Source organism: Trifolium pratense, linkage group LG2, assembly GCF_020283565.1.
Source record: "Trifolium pratense cultivar HEN17-A07 linkage group LG2, ARS_RC_1.1, whole genome shotgun sequence".
In the NCBI taxonomy this organism is placed as follows: domain Eukaryota; kingdom Viridiplantae; phylum Streptophyta; class Magnoliopsida; order Fabales; family Fabaceae; genus Trifolium; species Trifolium pratense.
In genome coordinates, this window is record NC_060060.1 from 66,175,714 (window position 1) to 66,200,405 (window position 24,692).

General features: G+C 31.8%; 2 protein-coding genes and 1 long non-coding RNA gene across 6 annotated transcripts; all 3 read left to right on the top strand.

The window, feature by feature from the left end:
- Positions 1 to 642: 642 nt before the first annotated feature.
- LOC123906345 (ribonuclease III domain-containing protein RNC1, chloroplastic) lies at positions 643 to 6,982 on the top strand. 2 transcript variants are annotated; one of them, XM_045956254.1, is made up of 5 exons: positions 643 to 1,646; positions 2,774 to 2,975; positions 3,209 to 3,409; positions 4,985 to 5,071; positions 6,322 to 6,982. In XM_045956254.1, exons 1-5 carry the CDS (start codon positions 832 to 834, stop codon positions 6,637 to 6,639), a joined length of 1,623 nt encoding a protein of 540 aa, XP_045812210.1. In that variant the 5' UTR covers positions 643 to 831; the 3' UTR covers positions 6,640 to 6,982. The 2 variants fall into 2 exon arrangements, with proteins under 2 accessions (XP_045812210.1, XP_045812211.1); XM_045956255.1 differs by lacking the exon at positions 643 to 1,646 and having other exon boundaries at positions 2,844 to 2,975; positions 3,219 to 3,409.
- Positions 6,983 to 8,544: 1,562 nt separating this feature from the next.
- On the top strand, positions 8,545 to 17,070 carry LOC123906347. The gene is made up of 5 exons (XR_006808827.1): positions 8,545 to 9,261; positions 9,872 to 9,919; positions 11,015 to 15,010; positions 15,621 to 15,668; positions 16,764 to 17,070. It is a non-coding gene; the product is annotated as an uncharacterized LOC123906347 (long non-coding RNA).
- Positions 17,071 to 17,695: 625 nt separating this feature from the next.
- LOC123906348 (molybdate-anion transporter) lies at positions 17,696 to 24,281 on the top strand. 3 transcript variants are annotated; one of them, XM_045956257.1, is made up of 10 exons: positions 17,739 to 18,197; positions 19,311 to 19,455; positions 20,008 to 20,057; positions 20,366 to 20,484; positions 20,610 to 20,865; positions 21,775 to 21,863; positions 22,170 to 22,352; positions 22,451 to 22,536; positions 22,613 to 22,697; positions 23,461 to 24,281. In XM_045956257.1, the coding sequence occupies exons 1-10, from the start codon at positions 17,996 to 17,998 to the stop codon at positions 23,593 to 23,595; spliced, it is 1,350 nt and encodes a 449-aa protein (XP_045812213.1). In that variant the 5' UTR covers positions 17,739 to 17,995; the 3' UTR covers positions 23,596 to 24,281. The 3 variants fall into 3 exon arrangements, 2 of the variants coding, with proteins under 2 accessions (XP_045812212.1, XP_045812213.1); XR_006808828.1 differs by lacking the exon at positions 20,008 to 20,057 and having other exon boundaries at positions 17,740 to 18,197; positions 20,316 to 20,484; positions 23,461 to 23,780; positions 23,931 to 24,281; XM_045956256.1 differs by lacking the exon at positions 20,008 to 20,057 and having other exon boundaries at positions 17,696 to 18,197; positions 20,316 to 20,484.
- The last annotated feature ends 411 nt before the right edge of the window (positions 24,282 to 24,692 follow it).

Here is a 24,692-nt window from a genome sequence, read left to right on the forward strand (position 1 = left end):
CACTGTGATAAATCAAGACCAAGTTTTTTGCTCTAATTATCATACTTCACATCACAATCTTTCAAAACATGCATAATAGTTTTAGGAACTTGTTGGCCAGCAGACAAGTAGAATTAGTTATACCACAATGCTTCCTCTCAACATTAATAAGAAGTTTACTATATAGAACAACATCTAAAGGAAAGTTTGGATTTTAAATGGGTTTCTTCTTCCAAAGAAGCTTGAAATTGGTAGATGGATTTAAGGTAGGGTTATCTCATAAAAAATTCGGATAAGCCGATTTAAAGTAAAAATATCCATCATTTGAAATCTTCTAAATAGGAAAGTCCTTATATAATTCAGTGACTTGGTATCTTTTCTAATTTAATCAATGTTTTAGGTTCAATTAGGAGAGTTTGCCGCTTGACGTCCACTTGAATCACACAAGACTCGAAAGACTCGAAAAATTAGTTTCTGCCGTTACGCGCAGAGAATACCTAATCTAATTTAGGAAAGAAATGAAAAAGTCAATCTTGTGTAAAAAAAAAGGAAAAAGTCAAACTTATGTAAAAAAAGTCAAACTGAAAATTTGTCAAAAATATAAATAAAAATCAATATGTCAAATTTGTTTAAAAAAAAAAAAATTAAAACAAATATCCAATTGTTCATCCCAACAAAGGGGCACATTTCGCCTCACCTTATCCAACCATGCGAGTGTCCAAAACCCTGCAAAACAACACCCAAACCCCTTCATCTATGGTGTCAAAACCAATACAAAAATCCACAAATCAATCACATTAATCTTCATACACCATTTCCCAACACAATTCAGTTACTACTTCCAATTTAACAATGGAACTTTCTTCCTCATTTTCACTCTCCTCAAAACCCTGTTCATCACCACACACTAACTTCTCTTTCTCATCTTCCCTTTCTCCTTTCCCTATCCAAATTCTTATCAAAAACTCCAAATCTCGAAACCCTTCACAAACCCTTCGCGTTCTCGCAGTTACAATAGATTCAAATTCAAATTCAACTAAAGATTTCCCTCAAAACAATCCTCAACAACTTCTAAAAGAACTTGCAGAACGCAAAAAATTCACTAATCCAAAATCAAATTCTCCTCCAAGAAGATACATCTTAAAACCACCATTAGATGACAAAAAATTAGCACAAAGGTTTCTTAATAGTCCACAATTATCTCTTAAATCGTTTCCTTTGTTGAGTTCTTGTTTACCTTCGTCGCGTCTTAGTAATGCCGATAAATTATGGATTGATGAGTATTTACTCGAAGCGAAACAAGCGCTTGGATACTCACTTGAACCATCAGAGATGTTAGAGGATGATAATCCGGCGAAACAGTTTGATACTTTGTTGTATTTGGCTTTTCAGCATCCTTCGTGTGATAGAACGAAAACGAAGCATGTTAGGAATGGTCATTCTAGGTTGTTTTTTTTAGGGCATTTTGTGCTTGAATTGGCATTGGCTGAATTCTTTTTGCAGAGGTACCCGAGGGAATCGCCCGGTCCAATGAGGGAGAGGGTTTTTGGATTGATAGGGAAGGAGAATTTGCCTAAGTGGATTAAAGCTGCTAGTTTGCAGAATTTGGTATTTCCTTATGATAATATGGATAAGATTATGAGGAGGGATAGAGAAGGACCAGTCAAGTAAGTTCAAATTTATCTTCCAAGTTAATACTTCATAATTTTTATGTTATGCTGCTAGTGCAACATGTTATCATAGGTAGAATTCAATGCACTTACAACTTAAAATAGAGTTTAATTATTATGCAGTTTGAAATAAAATTTTACACAGTCATCCAACGATATTTTACTATGCAAGTAATTGTTCAGATATTTAACATGCTTTTAAACCATTTGCGTTTGATACTTTTGGCTTCCTAGTACCAGAGGCTGTGAGTCTTCTGCAAAGAGTTTAAAAGGTCATGCATGACAATGTTGTGACTCCTAGGTTATGAACGTGTTTTTAAGAGGATTGGTTTTGCCATTCAAAAAGGGGTAGCGGTGTAGCTTGTTACCCGTTTTCCTTTCATTAATGTGTAATTATCCTATATTTATTAATGATATTAATGAAAGACATAAAGGATAATATCACATCATAGTTAAATGTGATCGGATAACTGTCAGTCAGATATCATATGAATGTGTCTATGGACATTTGATGGTTAGCATATTAGAATTATTCTCATGAATTAAGCTTGCACTGTTATTCGCCATTCATTTGCATTATATGGTTTTCTCTTTGTCTCTTGTTTTCTGGAATGATAGTAAGAATACAATGCATAGGATGTTAATATTGTATTGGCTTCACATAATGACTGATATTTAGACATAAATCCTTGTGCTCTTGGGTTAACTCTGATTTAAAATTTATGTTTCTTATTATGTTTGGTCGCCATCCATAACATAAACCATGACTTAGTGATATAAACTATAGGTTTAAATAAACATACTTATGAGATCAATGACCTTTTTATCTGTTTTTATCTCTTTTTCAAGCTGAAGTTGTTTGATGATTAATGGATTCAAAATAAGATGCTTGGCTAGCTAACTGTCTAAACAGGACATAGGAAAGAAAGATAAAAATGTTGAATTCTTAACTGTCCATATAATGTTTTTTAAGGTAATCAATTTTGAGTAGATCCATCTTATAGGACCGAGTTGGTCTTTGCTCGTAAGTAGATCCATCTTATAGGATCGAGTTGGTCTTTGCTCGTAATCTATTTCTGAAATTAATTGTATGCTGCATTTTCACCTTTGTTATTCTGTGGTAGGTCGGTATTTTGGGCTTTGTTTGGGGCAATCTATCTTTGTTTTGGCCTTCCAGAAGTCTACCGTGTTCTTTTTGAAGTCTTTGGAATGGATCCAGATGATGAGGATTGCCAGCCCAAGTTGCGCAGACAACTTGAAGATGTGGATTATGTATCTGCCGAGTTTGAAAACAAGCTAAACTGGCAAGATATTGTTGCTTATAAGGCAAGTTACACATATCTTCTGTTAAGAGTGTTATTTATTTTTTAGAAAATTAGCACATCAAGATCCACTTATTATGCACAATTGCACATAGCTCCGACTTGTTTAATCTGATTCTGTAGCTAATACAACTGTATTTTTTGCACCATTTCCAAATTTTGATGCACTATTCCTTTCTTACACAATAGAATATTATTAAATTGAGGCAGAAATGATGTTCACTGTTCTTCATTCAGCCTCCTGCAGATGCTCTCTTTACTCATCCAAGGCTGTTTAGAGCTTGTGTTCCCCCTGGCATGCATCGGTTCAGAGGAAATATATGGGATTATGATAGCCGACCTCAAGTTATGAGAACACTTGGATATCCATTAGAAATGACAGACAGAATTCCAGAAATTACCGAAGCCAGGAACGTAGAGCTTGGACTTGGATTGCAGGTAGCTATACTATTGCCTCTCATTCTACCTTTCCCTTTTTTCTTTCTGGATAATTAAAGCACAAATCTGGCTTCACTTGCTAGAGTAGGCCTGCTATATCTTTCACATATTTCTAAACAAGGGAACAAACAAATTTCAACATTTCTACGTATAATCCTTTCCCAGGCTTCGTGTAAAATGGCATCAAAGATGTTGAGTGATAGTATGGGTTAAGCCTTAAAATTTTGTTGTCAAAATTGCAGACTTATTACACCTGCAGACTGCAGTGATACTTTCAAGTTTCAAGTTTTTGTGTGGAATTCTGGAAAGCTAGTTGTTACTGCTTTTGACCATTATGTTTTTACCTGGTTTAGCTGTTTAGTAATTGGTTTATGTAATTTTCTGATTTCCGCGTAGTTCACTGCATGACAACATAGTCCCGCTCCGCTTTAGACCCTCTCAACTCAAACTCTAAGGGCCCGTTTGGTGCGCTGGATAGGATAGAGATAGGATATGATAAGAAGTTGGATAGTGATAGGATAGGATAATGACAGGATTACATTTATCATATCAAGTGTTTGGTACACATATGATAAAAAATAGGATAACATTATTTTATACTGTCATGTGTTTGGTTCACAATTTTGTTTATAGACAATTGGTACACGATTTCTGACATATATATAATTTTTTAAGCAACACATATTATATTTAAATAACAAACTTTTTTTTTAATCATTTCCCATTAAAAAAACACAAATTGAGAAAATATTTGGGAACAAAATGGAGATAAAAAACGCAAATTGCAGACAAGCAAAGAGATGGCTCTGTTAACATTAGAAAACAAATGCAACTACTCAAATTAGAGTTGGTAGAGAGAATAACTAAATCAAAAGAATGAATTGAAAATGAAAAATAGGAATAGAGAATTCATATCTATACATGAAAAACTGATAAAAAAAATGGGGAATTAAACAAACAAACTAATTTGAGTAGGGAATTAACAATCAAACAAAAAAAAGGGGGGAATTGAGAACACAAGAGAACAGATCGATACATGAAATTGGGAACAAATCAAGGGATTATATCAATACAAGAAAGCAAATAACTGATTTGTGGGAGAAAGGTCGTAAGAAAGAAAGGGGTAGGGATGGGAGAGAGAGGTTTGTCGGAGCAGGAGGCACGTAGTCGGAGAATAGGAGTTGATCGCGTGAATAAAAGAATACAACACGTAAAAGGTTTCCCAAATCCTATCAGGTTGCTAACCCAGCCTAAATTAAGGATAAAAATATCAAAGGGTCAACATGATAGGATTACAAATAGGTTAAAGTTATCCTTTCTTATTAGTGCACCAAACGGTGGATTTAAATAGGATAGGATAATGTTATCATATCCTCTCTCACTATCCTGCGCACCAAACGGGCCCTAAGTGTATTAATAGTTTAATTAGCAAACAGTCAACTGTCAATACATTTGATTCAGAAGTCGACTTGGTTCTTTTGAGACTCTTCTATGGAAGATGTAATGTGAGTAGTTACTAGTTAGAACTTATAAGTTTGAAAGTTTGCTGATGTTGAATGTCTTGTCCGATTGCAGCTTTGTTTCCTGCATCCATCGAAGTATAAATTTGAGCATCCTCGATTTTGCTTTGAGAGATTAGAATACGTTGGTCAAAAGATACAGGTATTATTCTTTCTGCTGTTTATAGGACAATTTGACATCATTTGTGGAAAGTCTTTCAGGAAGACTCTACTTTCATAAATCTAATATATCATATATTTGTATAAAAATCTTCTATTCCCTTTCCCTATCTCCCCAATTAAATTCTGCCTTTTCAATACGACATTGTGGTTGCTACATGGCCAGCCATACAACAAAAAACAGTTGACTCACAAGTCGAAGCCTCTCGAAATTTAGAGTTTACTTTTGTTATTTCCAATGCACTCTTTTTTGCCGCAATACCAGTGTACAAATTACTCTATAGTCTATATCATTTCTCAACAGTTTTTCCATCTCCTGCTAGCATCAAGATTTATTTATTTTAGTTCTCTTGTTCTGGGATCAGTAATGTGATAATTAGCTCTACTAAAATTTACACAAATGTTGAGAGGAAAAAGGGGAGGTGAGGATATGGCCTGGGGACTGGATATGCTTTGATTATTCTGAAATTTAGCTTGCTTGCACAACAATAGATTGCAACGGGTATTACTTGTAACATAAAAACCACCATGTCATAGTTAAGTAAGTTTTCTTTATTTCCGGACCATAATCTTAGCTGTGAAAAGTTTCCATGAAAACGCTAAGAGAAAGAGGGGCAGCGGATTATGTAGAATTTCCACTCAGTTCTGGGCATGAAAAAACCAAAAGATGTTTTTAGCTCAGAAGAATAGCTCCAGTGCAAATACTGGAAAGTATACTTGTTCCTGAATTACAATTCAATAAAAATTGTTTGGAAGTTGCTGAAGATGAGGCTTAAGGAATTGGTTTGATGCTTTGAGCAGTGTCACTGACTCACTGGTGTGTTTACTTTAGAGTGGCAGATTATGAGATTCTGAAATAGAAATGAGAGAGGTGGGCAACCATTTTTTAGGCTTGATGTAGAGTGAGAGACAGGAGCCTAGTGGGAGCGTGTGATTTTGAAATACAAATGAGAAAGACGATGTCAACAAGGCAGTGAGGCAGATGCTGAAGGGGAGAGAATTTGAAACAGAAATACAGAGCTGAGTGTCTGCCGAGCTTGTGGGAGGATAAACCTTATGTTAACTTAGTGGAAGCACAGGCAGATATGTAATATTTAATTGACGTCTCACATTTTTACTGAGACAGGGAAATGGGACAGGCATCTTGTTCATATTTACTATTGAATTTCTATTTAGTATGCATACATTTCTTCTTCATTGAATACTTTATGAATCATGATGTTTTTCATTAAGGATTTGGTGATGGCTGAAAGATTGTTGATGAAGCATTTGGATGCTCCTGGGTTGTGGCTACAAGAGAAACATCGTCGCATTCTTATGAACAAAAATTGTGGCAGATATTTGAGGGCCAAACAACTGCACCGCTTTATTATATACAATGATAAGGTTCAAGATGCCTATGAGCGCAACCGAAGACGGAGAAACCCAGCCACAACAGCTGTTAATCAAGCTATTCATGGGCTCTCATATCTTGTTTATGGGAAACGTGATGTGAGACGTCTGATGTTTGAATTTTTTGACTTTGAGCTGATCCAGCCTAAAGAGGTCTAAATATGAGACAAGAATGAGATGGCAATAGAAGTACTCGGTTTGCTTTTTCACTTTTTTCCCCATCCACTTAGTCTGCTTTTCCATATCATGATTTGATACGCCTAGTTTTAGGTTATTTACAAATTCTTCTTTGTAAGTCGCTCTTGTATATATTGAATTATTGATTGTATTTTATTTTCTGGTACTGGGCGCCTTAGACAGTCTGCACAGAGATGTGGATACATAAGTGACTGCTTGTTCAACTCTCCATGGCTCAGATAACGGAGTAAAAGCATGATAACAAAGATGTAATGTTGGTACTTGGTATAATTATTCGAGATATTTTACGACATAATGGAGAAAACTAAGAGTAAGCTTAACTTATCATTTTGAAGTAGTATTTTAGAAACAGAAATTGTTTTTGGCTGACAAGCAATTCTCCATGTTTTGGTTGAAAAAGTTGTGTTTATTGCGATGAACCCAGCTATGTTTAGATGCTTGAGGACCATTGGCAAAAGCGGTGTTTGTTGAATCAGATAGCTCAAATTGATGTGATGATTTAGAGTTCCCTTGTTATGCAACCTAACATTCTTAAAAAATGTGATATCACTCAGGGAACTGTAGCTTTTGATTATGCTTATGGAGACATGTGAGATCATGCATAATTCCCAGCAATCACTCAGGGAACTGTAAAAGGATCTGTACTCCCCACCCCAAACAAATTGAATAGGTTTAGTCTGCAAAAGTAGTATTATTTGCTGTGGAGTTTAAGAAGTTTTTGAAATATCAGCAAACACAGCTACAGTGAATATTTCTTAATTAAGGGCTCTCAACATAAGTTTTTAGCCGTTATTAACAGATTATAATTTTTAGAGTGATTTCGAACTTGTAAGTCATTGTCTGCTTAAATTGTCTTCAAGTAGCTCATGTGATTAAGAAATTTATATTTAAAGATTAATTTGAAATTTCATTAATTTTGAGAACCAAAGCAACAAATTCAAGAATTAAGAATGTTTGGTTTAATTTGCTAAAAAAAAAAAAAAAGAAGGTTTGGTTTAAATCTGGAAGATAATTATTTTTTTTTTCTCTAAAGAGACTAGTAAAACTCACATGCCCATTAATTTCTTGAATAAAATTACTTTTACCTTTATAATTGATATTTTCATTTTTCTTTTTTGTGAATATCTGAGTATGGTTAGGTATATATGTAGTCATTGTCTAATTTTATCCAAAATGTCATTTTTTATATTAGTTTCTTTTAAAAAAGACTGATTTTGAATTGGGGAGGTCCTAAGTTTGAGAGTTGAGAGTTGCTCTTGAAAATTGGAATAAAATAAATAAGATAAATGTAAATATCGTAAGTGTTCTAAGAGCCTTAAGACTTGTCTTAAATCGAGACATTATCTTGCTATTCTATAAGTTTTTGTCATAAAACAAAGTTTAAATAAATTTTGTAGGCTTAATTAGTCTTTTGGTCCCTTAAAGATATTTTAGGTTTCACAATGGTCTCTTAAAGAAAAAAAAAGGTCAGGATTGGTCCCTTAAAGACACATCCGTTTCTCAATTGGTCATTTCCGTCAATTTTTTACAAAAAATGTTAGTTTTAGTAGACTGAATTGTGGATGTCATTAAGTGTAAGTGGTCCACCAAAAACCTTATTAATTTTTAAAATTTTAACCATTGAAATTTTTTATTATATTTGGAGTTAAAATTTAACGAAAATGACCAATATGACAAAAATATATGTCTTTAAGGGACCAATCTGAGTCTTTTTTTTCTTTAAGGGACCAATCCTGTAACACCCCAAATTTTATAAACTAGTATTTTCCTTATATTATTAATTTTAGTATTTTTTTAAATTAATTTGATCATTTAGTTATATTTTAATAATAATTTGTGAAAATAATATATTCAATGAGTATACAATATCATGTTAGTTTCTCTAAAGTGTGAGAATGTTTAAGTAATTATTTTCTTAGAAATGAACTTTAGATAAAGGAAACCTATAAATCTAATATATTAATTTAGTGTAAGCTATGGTTGAAATTTTAGAACTGGCAGTGTAAAAGTATACACTGTTAAAAATAAATAGTTTATAAAAATATGTCATTGTGATATCCTAATATTTCAGAATTATTTTATGTGTGCTTTGATAGTATTTTACTTTATGTAGATTGATAATTTATCGATATAATCTCTAGACTGTGAATTTAAGGAAAGTAACTTAGATATCAATTATAAAATATTTTAGTAAGCTATGATAAAAGTTTGGGCTTAAAATTCTACCGAATTTCGGACAGTAATTTACTCAATAGTATAAATTTATATCTCAGAAAAATAAAAGAAAAATATTTTTGAGATCACAAAAATATCTAGGTAAAAATGTTATTAAAATTAAATGAAAAATTTAAATAAAAATTAAGAGATAGGGATGAACTCTTAAGAGATAGGAGTTACACCTCATGTATTAACGTGGCTTAATCTTTCTTCACAAGTGGAAATGAAAACGTGGGCTTAAGTAGAAGAGAAAACGTGGTCTCCTAATTGTCCATAATCATCATTGAAACTCCCCTATAAATAGAACCTTAATCTTTATCAATCCCACACAAACCATCACTGTCACACGAAGCTAGGAATTTCAAGGTTTGAATATTTTCTTTCTTTTCATTCTCCAATGTTTTCTTGTTCTGTTTGTTTATGTCTTTTTAAAACTTGTCTCTTTCATTCATTCTAAAAACCTTTAGACACTTGTATTTTCAATAACTTCCAAGATCTTTAATGTAGCTATAGTCCTATTACTTATGAAGGAAACATAGTGCTTATGCAATTCTTCTAAATTCTAGCTTAACCAACTCTATGAAACTAAGAGTCTTTCTCCAATATTTCTAAAAACAGAGCACTTACTCAAATGTTTTAGTTAACAGGTTGTCTATTTTCACTTGATTTTATATTAGCAATGAACTCATGTTTAGTACCCTTATTGATTCTTTAAGTGATCACAAGTAAAGTGTAATTATGTAACAAGTTGGTAACACGATACTTCTAAACTTGGATTCATATGATGAGTTGAAAGTCTTTGTTTCATTTACTATGAAACCATATATACGTATGAGAATAAGAAGTAGATGTCATGCAATTTTCTTAATTATGTTAGGTTCCTGTTCTTGCATAATTTCTTTTAATACATTAGTATTGTTAGAATTTAATTATAATTCTAGTTAGTTAAGAAATAGTTGTTTTGATGAGTTAATAGGTGTCCTAGATGAAGGTGATTGCTCGAGTTATTTTGGAAAGCTTCGAGGTAAGGGGAATCGCTAATAATAAGTTTCGATGAGCACAAGAAATGTGTTACTTGTATATATATTATTAGTTATAATTAGGGGTGTTGTGTACTTTATAGTAATTTAAATTCATTAAGGTATATGCAAAATGCAAAATGATGAGTGATTGATTTGGTTTGAGTTTATGTGAATAAATCTTCTGCAATGATATGATTTGAAAATGTTTTGTGAAGAATAATAAATAAATTATCTATGTCTTTGGTTTGTTTATTTATAATAATATCTATGTGTTTGAGTATTTATGGTGAAAGTTTGAGGTGATCTCATAAGTTTTATTAGAAGTGTTGAGGATTAATATGTCAAGTTAGATATTGACAAAGAAAACTTAAGTTGAAAAGTTGAACGGTTAATCACCTTTGATAGGTGAAGAGCAAAACAGGGTGTTTCTTACAATACGATAATGTATGTAAGACTGAGGATAGGTTCGGCTAGGTCGCCTCAAGACCTACTGGGGATCACCGGCGTTTTGAACTCCTACCAATAGTCAGAGATAGCCACTCTGACTGGAGGAAATCATACAACCCGACGTGGTGAAACCTGACTGTGCAGGACTATCTATAATAAGGTGTAGCGCTCGGGCCAGAATGGTTGAGACATATTTGATATATGTTGATTTGCAAACGACCATGTTATGGCAGTTGAAACGGCCTTACGCTCATAATAGAGGTCTCCATGGAGTAGGTTGAATAAAGATAATACTAACCAAGTTAGAAGACTAACTTTGAGTGAAGAATTATGATTAGATTTTATATACATTTTAAATGATAAAATTTCGATGTTTGATATAATTGATGATTGATATATTTGATTTTCCTTGTCTGACTAATTGTTGATTAGTGATGATGATATAATGTTTGTTTAATTCACTTTGTGACTATTTGACTATATGTGACTATTTGACTACTTGATTCTAATTGATGTAAATACATGATTAGATACTCAGGTATGTATATATAATAGTTAAATAAATGTATATACTTGTATAATATTATGTGTAGCCTTGTGACATCATCACGATGGTAACTTGTGTACGAGTGATTCACCCCTTACAACAGTTAGTGCAGGATACTAAGACCTCCAGTTGAAGTTCATTGAGGAAAGGAAAATGGCATTGTGAGAGACATTAAAATAAAGAACGTTAGTGCTGATTGGTGGTCTAGTTTTATTTTTGGAGTCCGAAGAGAAGATCTCTTTGATATGTATTGATGATGTCATTGGACTGAATGACAGGCATCTGTGGTGTTTGACCAGCTCGTGATTATTTGTGGGTTAGAGTCTTTTGTAGGAATTTATCTTTTTATCATTTTAAATTGAAAAATTGTACGATACTTATGTGAATTGGAAATGTTTTATATTTGAAAATCCTTTGAGCAAAATTACTAGATGATTGTTTAATATAAGTGATGCATATTATTTATGGGCTTACTTTAAATTTATATAAAGAGAATTTTGAAAACTTTCTTAAATAAAAATAATAGTGCTTATATTAGAGTACATTTCTCACTTATTACTTTCCTTTACCAAAAATAAATCAGCATGATTTTATTTGCTTGTATTTAAACATTTAAATCTGGGTAGAGAACTGTGACGCTCTTCTTTTTAGTCTCTGAAAAAGGGGTGTTACAATTAGTGGTATCAGAGCTGGTCGAGTCTTTCGGGAGTCTTTGGGGAATAGGTTCATGATGCTTTTGTTGTGTCATCTATGTTTGCTTTTGTTATGTGATCTTTGTTTGCTTTTGTGGTGTGATCTTTGTTCGAACTTGTTGGATTAATTGTAGTTAAGATAAAAGTGTTTTCATTCTAAGTTTGTATATGGGGTATAAGGATGGTCTAATCGTAATGGAAATTTTGTGAGTCATTTTAGTGCAGATGATGACAACATGGATGTATGTCGGAATGATTAGAACTCCTGATGGTTAGTCAATTTTCTTTTTCTAAGTAGATTAAGGAACTACATTGAAAGATTTTGATACTTTAAATTATTGAGAATATAGTTGGTTGACTAGTATGGATAAATAGATAATAATGGGATCTAATGATTTTTCTATATGCATAATTAGTTCATAGAGAATGAGTAATAATAGAAAATCATAGAAATATCTTAGAATGTTTAGGGAAACATTAATTTTATATGACTAATAATTATGATAATGTTATGATAGACTTAGAGTATAGTAAGGTCTTGCTTGTTTGAGAGTCTTATGGATTAAAGTTTTACTTCACTAAGAGAATCAATGGTCATATATGTAGGTGATTATGTAGTTCAGGAATATGTAACATTGTGTTAGCTTATGACTAGTTGAATAATATGTGAGCATGAAATTTAGTAGACTTTAGCGCGGATGCCAATTTTTAGAAATGGTATTACGATAAGAAAAAAAAAATCATAGTAAATCCTAAATAAATTTAAGTAATAGTTTGTTAAGGTAAAATTTTAGGGACATGAGATTTTGCTTTGCTAGTCTTTATTTTTGATGGTATAGGATTCCTTATGTTTTTTTTTAGTTATTAGGCTAACTTTCGCGTTGCTGCATTTTTGTGGTTAGGGAAGACAAATTGATTGTTTTGGTTTCTAGTATGGTGTATTGGTTTTGCTATGTTTTGTTTGGCATGCTATACTTGCACAATTTTTGTTCTTGTTGTGTTTCCCTATTATAGGCATTTATTGTAGTTATGTAGGAATTATTATAAATAAAATTGTGTTGTTTCAAAGATTTAAGAAAATAAATAAATTAAGACATCAAATTGAAGGTATTTGATTGTGGTTTATTTTAGAAAGTTTAATTTTAGTTATTAAGAATATGATTGAATACTTTTAGTTGGAAAATATAGCACACACTTGCTGCAAATATAGATAGATTATCTTTCAAAAGAAAAAGTATGAGTAGATTTTATTTTTTTTAGAAAAGAAAACGTGAGTAGATTTAGAGTTAGTTGTAAGAACTATAGTTGACAAAAGAATTTCTATTGGATAGTATGGTTAAGGGAAGATATCTAAGTAAGTATGAAGACTTGAGCTTCAAATTAATAATGATATAGTAAATAATAGATTTTGAGGAGAGTAAAACAATACAAGTGGAGGTTTTAATATTGAAATGGTGTTGTGGTTTAAGTTGAGTGGTTCACTTTGGAATAGTGGAGAATATATAGTAGGTATATATTAATCCTATGAACTTCTTAGAAGAAGAATCTTTATTTTAGTTTTGGATGAAACTTTAGTTTCTACCAAGATAGAATTATAGTATAAGCATGACTAATCTTTTGATATAATTTTAATGGTATAGAAAGAGTTTGTGTGGTATATAGAAAAAAAAAAAAACATATCAGCCTATACATAAATTGTCCCACCTTGAGTTGGATTTGGATTTTTATTAGTGGAAGGCAGATTGGTTTTTTTTTTGGATTTATCGATTCTTAGATTATATACCGAGTTTAGGAAGAAAAAGAAAAAAAAAAAAAAAAGAGAAGAAGTTGGAGAATGAAAAATATTGATTGGATTATGAATTTTGATTTAGATATTAGAAATTTTCAATACATAGAATTGTGATTAATTTTGCAAGTGTAGAATGAACTTGTGTGACATCTAAGTTTGAAAATTTAGCTTTATATAACAAAGATAATAAAGTTGAAAGTATAGTGATTGGACTAGGAACTTTATTTGTAGATTAGAAAATTGCTAAGATTTAGAAATGTAGTTAAGATATAAATACATATATTTTTGAAGATAAATGTGAATTCAAAAATTAGTTATCGAAGTTGAACTTATAGGAATGAATTTTATAAGTAGTATAGAGACATATGATAGTTAAGTTTTGATTACACTATATGATGTTTGAAAGACTTATATCTAATGCTAAGAATAATAAATATATAGTACTATAGTTGCTAATTTTTGATGTCAAGAAAGGTAATGACAATATGATTTTAGTGTTTAGATGAATGAATCACTATTATTATTATTTTTGGTAAGGAGATTATGTACATATGCATTTAATTATACATACGATAGGCGAAGGAAAGACCCCCATTTCATAGCGCCTGGGGAACGCTAGTTTGATCGAGGATTGGAGAGGAGAGGTGGAAGAAAAGGCTCGGGATGGATTTATTTGAAGTAACTAAATTTCTCTAACTATAAGATAGTTGTCATAAATTTCTTTCATTACAAATTTCGAGGACGAAATTTTTTTTAAGAGGGGTAGTAATGTAACACCCCAAATTTTATAAACTAGTATTTTCCTTATATTATTAATTTTAGTATTTTTTTAAATTAATTTGATCATTTAGTTATATTTTAATAATAATTTGTGAAAATAATATATTCAATGAGTATACAATATCATGTTAGTTTCTCTAAAGTGTGAGAATGTTTAAGTAATTATTTTCTTAGAAATGAACTTTAGATAAAGGAAACCTATAAATCTAATATATTAATTTAGTGTAAGCTATGGTTGAAATTTTAGAACTGGCAGTGTAAAAGTATACACTGTTAAAAATAAATAGTTTATAAAAATATGTCATTGTGATATCCTAATATTTCAGAATTATTTTATGTGTGCTTTGATAGTATTTTACTTTATGTAGATTGATAATTTATCGATATAATCTCTAGACTGTGAATTTAAGGAAAGTAACTTAGATATCAATTATAAAATATTTTAGTAAGCTATGATAAAAGTTTGGGCTTAAAATTCTACCGAATTTCGGACAGTAATTTACTCAATAGTATAAATTTATATCTCAGAAAAATAAAAGAAAAATATTTTTGAGATCACAAAAATATCTAGGTAAAAATGTTATTAAAATTAAATGAAAAATTTAAATAAAAATTAAGAGATAGGGATGAACTCTTAAGAGATAGGAGTTACACCTCATGTATTAACGTGGCTTAATCTTTCTTCACAAGTGGAAATGAAAACGTGGGCTTAAGTAGAAGAGAAAACGTGGTCTCCTAATTGTCCATAATCATCATTGAAACTCCCCTATAAATAGAACCTTAATCTTTATCAATCCCACACAAACCATCACTGTCACACGAAGCTAGGAATTTCAAGGTTTGAATATTTTCTTTCTTTTCATTCTCCAATGTTTTCTTGTTCTGTTTGTTTATGTCTTTTTAAAACTTGTCTCTTTCATTCATTCTAAAAACCTTTAGACACTTGTATTTTCAATAACTTCCAAGATCTTTAATGTAGCTATAGTCCTATTACTTATGAAGGAAACATAGTGCTTATGCAATTCTTCTAAATTCTAGCTTAACCAACTCTATGAAACTAAGAGTCTTTCTCCAATATTTCTAAAAACAGAGCACTTACTCAAATGTTTTAGTTAACAGGTTGTCTATTTTCACTTGATTTTATATTAGCAATGAACTCATGTTTAGTACCCTTATTGATTCTTTAAGTGATCACAAGTAAAGTGTAATTATGTAACAAGTTGGTAACACGATACTTCTAAACTTGGATTCATATGATGAGTTGAAAGTCTTTGTTTCATTTACTATGAAACCATATATACGTATGAGAATAAGAAGTAGATGTCATGCAATTTTCTTAATTATGTTAGGTTCCTGTTCTTGCATAATTTCTTTTAATACATTAGTATTGTTAGAATTTAATTATAATTCTAGTTAGTTAAGAAATAGTTGTTTTGATGAGTTAATAGGTGTCCTAGATGAAGGTGATTGCTCGAGTTATTTTGGAAAGCTTCGAGGTAAGGGGAATCGCTAATAATAAGTTTCGATGAGCACAAGAAATGTGTTACTTGTATATATATTATTAGTTATAATTAGGGGTGTTGTGTACTTTATAGTAATTTAAATTCATTAAGGTATATGCAAAATGCAAAATGATGAGTGATTGATTTGGTTTGAGTTTATGTGAATAAATCTTCTGCAATGATATGATTTGAAAATGTTTTGTGAAGAATAATAAATAAATTATCTATGTCTTTGGTTTGTTTATTTATAATAATATCTATGTGTTTGAGTATTTATGGTGAAAGTTTGAGGTGATCTCATAAGTTTTATTAGAAGTGTTGAGGATTAATATGTCAAGTTAGATATTGACAAAGAAAACTTAAGTTGAAAAGTTGAACGGTTAATCACCTTTGATAGGTGAAGAGCAAAACAGGGTGTTTCTTACAATACGATAATGTATGTAAGACTGAGGATAGGTTCGGCTAGGTCGCCTCAAGACCTACTGGGGATCACCGGCGTTTTGAACTCCTACCAATAGTCAGAGATAGCCACTCTGACTGGAGGAAATCATACAACCCGACGTGGTGAAACCTGACTGTGCAGGACTATCTATAATAAGGTGTAGCGCTCGGGCCAGAATGGTTGAGACATATTTGATATATGTTGATTTGCAAACGACCATGTTATGGCAGTTGAAACGGCCTTACGCTCATAATAGAGGTCTCCATGGAGTAGGTTGAATAAAGATAATACTAACCAAGTTAGAAGACTAACTTTGAGTGAAGAATTATGATTAGATTTTATATACATTTTAAATGATAAAATTTCGATGTTTGATATAATTGATGATTGATATATTTGATTTTCCTTGTCTGACTAATTGTTGATTAGTGATGATGATATAATGTTTGTTTAATTCACTTTGTGACTATTTGACTATATGTGACTATTTGACTACTTGATTCTAATTGATGTAAATACATGATTAGATACTCAGGTATGTATATATAATAGTTAAATAAATGTATATACTTGTATAATATTATGTGTAGCCTTGTGACATCATCACGATGGTAACTTGTGTACGAGTGATTCACCCCTTACAACAGTTAGTGCAGGATACTAAGACCTCCAGTTGAAGTTCATTGAGGAAAGGAAAATGGCATTGTGAGAGACATTAAAATAAAGAACGTTAGTGCTGATTGGTGGTCTAGTTTTATTTTTGGAGTCCGAAGAGAAGATCTCTTTGATATGTATTGATGATGTCATTGGACTGAATGACAGGCATCTGTGGTGTTTGACCAGCTCGTGATTATTTGTGGGTTAGAGTCTTTTGTAGGAATTTATCTTTTTATCATTTTAAATTGAAAAATTGTACGATACTTATGTGAATTGGAAATGTTTTATATTTGAAAATCCTTTGAGCAAAATTACTAGATGATTGTTTAATATAAGTGATGCATATTATTTATGGGCTTACTTTAAATTTATATAAAGAGAATTTTGAAAACTTTCTTAAATAAAAATAATAGTGCTTATATTAGAGTACATTTCTCACTTATTACTTTCCTTTACCAAAAATAAATCAGCATGATTTTATTTGCTTGTATTTAAACATTTAAATCTGGGTAGAGAACTGTGACGCTCTTCTTTTTAGTCTCTGAAAAAGGGGTGTTACAAATCCGAACCTTTTTTTCTTTAAGCAACCATTGTAAAACCTAAAATGTCTTTAAGGGACCAATAGACTAATTAAGTCAATTTTGTGAGATAATCAACTAAACTTTAGAGTATTGAGTTTTTTTTTTTTTTTTTATTTTTAAAATACAAACCTTAAAGTTGAGATGAGATTTTAAATTAATCATTGACTTTTTTATTACTTTAAATATTTTTTTTTTTTTTTTACAAATATTATTTGGTACAGATCAGTGAGATTCACTTTTAAACTGGTTTATCGTGTAAACTTGAGTTTAACAATAAATTTTCACCGTAGAGAACCAGAGAGATTTGAGCTAAAGAAAAAAAAAAATAAAGAATTGGTTACGGAGGCTGAATAAAAACAAAAAGATTTGAGCTAAAGAACGACGTCGTTATATTCCTCGTTTCCATTGCAATGAGAAGCTATACTCCACGTCCATAAACCATAATCAATATAACTGAACCTAATCAAATCCATCTTAATTCCTAACCACCCTCACTTTCAGACTCACTCTCATTATCTTCGTGTGCTCTCATATTACAACGAATCACGATCTAGGGTTTACTTTGGATCCAAACGGAATGTAAACACATACATTGCATTCTCTCTTCGCGCGTTTTTAAAAACTAACAATATATAAAGCCAATGGGAGTGGTTATTGACAATTCCGTTTGGGAACTGAATCCATCGATATTCATTTTCATCTTCGTTTGTTGCTTCTTCTCGATCTTTCTTTATCCTCATGCCTCTAACCTCAACAGAACCTCCACAATCTTCGATCATGGACTCTTTTCATCGTTTCTTCGTTTCCAACGGAACTTCCTCTTCGTTTATTCTCTCGCTTCAGGTTCATTTTCTTCTTCAATTTAACACTGTTAGGTTTAGTAGAAAATGTGATAGATCGGATTTCGTAATTTTGAATTTCTTTTGCTTACGGAAGTTGAATCTCTGCATAACGTAGCGGAATATTCTTTGATTTTGTAGGTTTTGCCGTGGAATTTGATTTGTATATTATTATTTCTAAATACGTTGTGTATTGGAAACGGAATGTTGAATTTGATTTTGCTTGTAATGATTAGTTAGTTACTCAATTAAGCTTTAGATCAGAGGTGTGAAATTATGAATGATGAATGTTCATTGTTTGCTTGAAGAATGTATGCGTAATATAGCAGATTTTCAGTGTTTTCTTAATTTTTATTATGAAATTTGATTTGTATATTGTTATTTCTAAATCTGTTAGGAAACTGAATGTTTAATTCGATATAGCTTATAATCATTAGGTACTCAATTAAGCTTTAGATCGGAGGTGTGAAATTATGAATGATGGCTATGTTTATCTGTTAAATCTCTGTCTAACTTAGCTGATTATTCATCATTTTCTTAATTTTTGTGATGAAATTTTATTTGAATATTGTTATTTCTAAATCTGTTATGTTTTGGAAACTGAATTATGAATTCGCTTTTGTTTGCAATGATTAGTTAGTTACTCAGTTAAGCTTTTTAGATCGGAGGTGTGAGATTAAGAATGATGGTTTGCTTGTAGAATCTTATGCGTAATTTAGCAGAATATTCAGTGTTTTCTTAATTTTTGTTATGAAATTTTATTTGTATATTGTTATTTATATATATGTTATGTTTTGGAAACTGAATGTTGAATTCAATCTTGTTTGTAATGATTAGTTAATTACTCACTTAAGCTTTATGTCAGAGGTGTGAAATACGAATGATGAATATTCATTGTTTGCTTGTAGAATCTCTGCGTAATTTAGCTGACTATTCATTGCTTTCTTAATTTTTGTTAGGAAATTGTATTGTTTTTTCTAAATCTGTTATATTTTGGAAACTGGATGTTGAATTTGATTTTGTTTGTAATGATTAGTTAGTTACTCAATTAAGCCTTAGATTGGCAGTGTGAAATTACGTATGATGATTTCATTTGTCGTATTTTTCGTCTTCTCAGTTGTGGAAGGTTTATGGTCAGTGCTCGGGGAGTTTGAGTTAGCTTCGTATGGATTTGGCAGGGAGAAGATGATCATGTCTCTCTGTTACGGTTATACAACTGCTCTCTTTGCTGCTCCTTTCCTCGGCATGCTTTCAGATTTGATGTGAGCCTCTAATTTTACTCACTGTCATTACTAGATCACTTGCAAAGCCTAATTATGTTCTTGTATTTCAACATTTATAAATATATGCATATTTTGTTACAGTAAATAAGATTTGTTTAATTATTTATGTTGTAGTGATGTTTATCAGCCAAATTATAGTATGAAATTCCTTCCATGTGGAAGAATTACTAACACTGTGAATGTTGATGTTTCTCAATTCACTGAAGTATTTTATGTTGGTTTTGGTGGATATTTAAGATGATTATTAGGAGTATGTTTTATTTTGAAAATCCAACCTTCCAAGAACCATCATTTCCAAAATCTTGTAACCTATATATTTTGCGATGTTAGTCTCATTTTCCAATGTATTACTTTTCAATGTTTCTATCGAATAGGTCGTAGCATCCTTCTGCATGTGATTTTAACTTTGAGCTGGGTTTGCTATTATTATTATTATGGATATGAAGCATCTTGGTTATTCCAGAAGTACCACCTAAAAGAAGTTTTCAATGTTTTGCTGTTAAACTAACTTGCTACTTGCAATTTGTATAGAGGTCACAAGAAAGTTTGTTTGATCTTTTGCATCCTACACTTCTTTGTTGGTGTATGGAAGACTCTACAATAAATCTTGTAACCTATATATTTTGCGATGTCAGTCTCATTTTCCAATGTATTACTTTTCAATGTTTCTATCAAATAGGTCATAGCATCCTTCTGCATGTGATTTTAACTTTGAGCTGGGTTTGCTATTATTATTATTATTATGGATATGAAGCATCTTGGTTATTCCAGAAGTACCACCTAAAAGAAGTTTTCAATGTTTTGCTGTTAAACTAACTTGCTACTTGCGATTTGTATAGAGGTCACAAGAAAGTTTGTTTGATCTTTTGCATCCTACACTTCTTTGTTGGTGTATGGAAGAAGATTACACAGCAACCAAGCATTTTCATGACTAGCATATGTCTCTCTATGGCCAATACAATATTCTCATTCAGTTTTGAGGCTTGGATGGTCACACAACATGAGAAGGTAATCAGTAATTTTCTTTTGTTATCTTTCTTCAGTAGGAGCGTAGTTCTTCTGTATTGAATGACTTGATCCAGATTTTTTTCTTTTCACCTAATGTCAATCTTGTTCTGTGTATTTGTCTGCAGCAAGGACACAGACTTGATTCACTTAATGACACATATTGGTTAATGACTTTCTTTGAGTCTGCATGTTTTATTGCCAGCCAAATGTTTGCAAATTGGCTGGTTGGTAATAATATGGAGAAAAATTTTGCTCCTTCCTCTGCAGTCATGTTCTTAGCAATCATATGCTTCATTTTTCTCACCAGAGGATGGACAGAAGCTCCAACAACAACATCTTTTAAGGAGTATAGTCTATCCTTCTATGCATGTATTTTTGGTGGTAAGCTCACATGCTTTTGTCAGGCTTCTTTACTCTTTATTCTCTTATAATAAACAGTTCGCTATTTATTTATTATTTTTTAAAAAGATACACGGTTTCAGTACCCAATGTTTTTTTGGAAATCAGATAACTTGTTAATAACCGTGAACATTCTGGAATTACAAAGAAGCTAGTCTGTTTGATTTTTTATGCTATTAGATGAAATTTGCTGCCTTGTCTTCAGTACATTTGTGGTCTTATACCATGAGTTATCGGAGTACTTATAAGAGTCTCTTTCTTTCCTTTATTATTTTCTAATTATTTACTTTAGCTTTCCTTTTTATAGTTGTCCTCTTTCCTTGTTATGCCTGTTATAAGGTTCTAAATTAATTTTCTGTGACAGTTTTTGCTTTGCATCATCTTATTCTTTATGCTGTTGCATAAATAAACCGTTCACCATTAATTCCTTTCTTGTTGCAAGAAACCTGCAATAAGAATCTACTGGAAAATGGAAATACCATAGGAGAGGAAATATACATGTAGTAGTTTAACTGTATTAAATTTGTATCTCATGGTTGAGATTTGACTTCTTTGACAGAATGAAGATGTATCTTGGAATTTATTTTCTCTTTTGCAATCGTTAAGTTTCTGATGATCAACCATTTGCTTTCCTTGTGATCATTTTATATGCAATTTTCCATGTCAACTGTTTGATCTTGTTTTTTATTTTTGTTTCATTTTCAAGCTGTATTAGGCCTGAGCTGTGCATGATAAGTCCGTCTCTATGTTCAAACTGGCGTGGTATAATAGATAATAATTTATTAGGTTAGATGTGGAAAAGAATTGACACTGGAGAAACACATGATTCAATTTTCCATCAATGAAATGAAAAGTTTAAGTGACATACTGATTATAATTTATAATCCACAGATAAAAGGATATGGCTGTTGACATGGGCACAAACTTGCCTTCACTTCTCCATTGGGATTTTTTGGATACTTTGGGCACCTACGGTGGTGGTATGATATCAAAATTTTAGAGCACAGCTTATGATATATGGTAGCATCAATTTATACGGGGAATATTTAAAACAATATGTACATATTGCTTTAAATGAGTGTTTTACTGGCTTACTTTTGTCTAGGCTTTTTGTATTGGTGAAGCTATAAATGGACTTAATTTCAGTATTTCACAAATTTATAAATGGACTTAATTTCAGTATTTCCATGATTGAATGTTTTTGAATAAGAGGCTCCGTGTTATTGAACCTGTTACATTTTCAGTCTCAGTATATATCTATTTATTCTTAATGCATGTGATTTTAGGCTGACGGCCGAGAAGTGCAATTAGGATTGATATTTACATGCTTTTTGGGCTCGCGGATGCTAGGAAGCACTGTGTTTCCTTGTCTTACTAGTGGACCATCATCGCTTAGAATTGAGGATTGCCTAGTATTTGCATACATCATACTGGCTCTTCTCTTGTCTATTGTAGCCTATGACTATCAGGTGCAGCTATTGTTGTCTTTAAAAAAGTATCGAATATACTTTTGGTCGATTTTTCAATCTTGAAGTCTACATTTGGCTCATAAATTTTTCATGTGCAGGAAATTGGAGTTCTGGTGACACTTTTTAGCTTGTTTCATGCTTGTGTTGGCTTCATTTTACCATCACTTGCTAGATTGAGGACCATGTAATCTCATTACCAAGAGTTGTATTTCTTCATTTTCTCAATAATGGATTTGATATTTTTATTTCTTTGTTTGCAGGTATGTACCTAATGAATTGCGTGGAGGGATGATGGGGCTCTCTCTTGCCCCTGCAAATGCTGCGATCCTGCTATCTGTGGTGCAAGTGTGTATTTATATGCATTAATTTCTTCTGAAATTGTAGGAAACATATAATTATCCATTTTGGTATAATCAACATGAGTTAACATGAGCCATATCACATGTGGAAAGATAAATTTTTGAGGTTTTGAGTTTAGAATGCCATAATTGTGTAGGGTGGGTGGGTGGCATAAGAATTTACTATTCAAGAGTGGCCCTGTTTAAATTCTTCTGTTGTTAGTAAAAGTAGCAGATAATCCTCGTTTGAATTCTTATTGTGCCAACGTGGCTAGTCTATGAAATGATTAACCAAGCTGGCTGCCACTGCTTGAAAACAGCCATAACATTTTGAGTCTGGATTGCTCAAATTTGTTCCTGAATTTCGTTAGCTTTATAAGAGGATATTGCATGCTTCTTAGGTTCACAAAGAAGGGTTAAATCCACAGAATGATATTGTAGGTGTAATATACTTTAAGGGAGTTGCTCTGGTACCCCACAGGATTCTGTTCCTAAGTTATTTAGTATTTATTACTTATTGGTAGTTTTATTATAAATGTTCAGAAATTTTCATTAAATATATTCAACAAAAGCAATAAATTTATTACAATTCACTTTTGCTACCCTTGGAAGCAAAGGGCATCAGAGTAGTCCATCTCTTTTGAATGTTTGTAATATTTCCTATCCCACTAACTTCTGTCGGAAAATGATTTTATGAAAAAAAATGCATGTCTCATCTATCTTGTGTGTATTCTTTCATGTACATATTAACTTCCTTGCTACTGTTGCAGGGTGGCTATTATCAAACTGTCGGAAATGCAGCTTTAATGGCGTTTGGCGCATTTGGTTTGTTGTTAGCAGCTGGATGCATGCATGCCCTGAAGCAATGTGGGAAGCAACCGTATAACAACTGGCATAAGCAGTGAATGTATATATATACCCCTTTTACAGGATTTGGTAGTGGCAGATGTCAGTCTCTCTCGTTGTACGCTCTGGGGAGTAAGAAGATTAATAACTTAGATGATAAAATGCTGGCAATAGGAAAAAGAAGTCAGAGAAACACATCAACTACTATTGAATGCTGAAATGGACTGAGATGGGGGTACCTTCTGTAAGGAGACTGAACATCGAAACATCACAGTTTAATTAATTCTTTCAATTCCAGTCTATGATACCGAGTTCTCTTCTAATCCTAGTATGTCTGTCTGCCTTTTCAAGTTATGGGGGACTAATGAGCTTATAATTCTGCCTATATTTGTAGCTTGCATGCTTTGCTGCTTGTGTTTCTTATGGAGGATATAATTAACTGAGCAAGCATCTGAAGCTTCCATTACAATCTGTATACGGAGGTACATACCAGTTTCTCTGGAAATGCACATGAAGATCACAAGGTGAAATTTGAATCTTATCGTTTAGGCTTTGTTAGCGTCAGTAATGTGTTATGGGCTGGGATTGTTAATTATATACAGAACTTAGTGTAATAGTATAACCCACAACACCTAACTAATCCTAACATGCTAACAAGTTGTGAGCAAAAAAAGGTTTTTTTATGAATCCATGATGATTAGTACTTGCAACCATGGTAACTGGTAGTGTGATTTTTCCATGTTGATTAATATTTGCAACCATGGTAACTGGTAGTGTGATTTTCATTAATGCCCGGGTTCACAAATCTAGCAAGTAAGGCAAGAATGCAAGATTATATATTCTTCTGTTTACGACCTATTTGTTGGTGCTTGTATTATACCAAAACCTGTTAGGAAGAGTAGTTATTTCTACACATCATAGAAGTATTTTTTTGAAGTTAATCCAAACTCATCACAACAGTCATAATTTAATGCCTGAAGAAATTGTTTCACATGTAATATATCGATGTTTGATTTGAAAAATTATTTTATCTTTTTATTTTTTGTTTTGATCCGCAAATATAAAAAGTAAAAAGTAAAGACCTACTGTATACTAAGCACAAGGTTGTAAGTAAACTTCTTCGAAACACTTAAATTACCCTCTGGATAGCAATTGT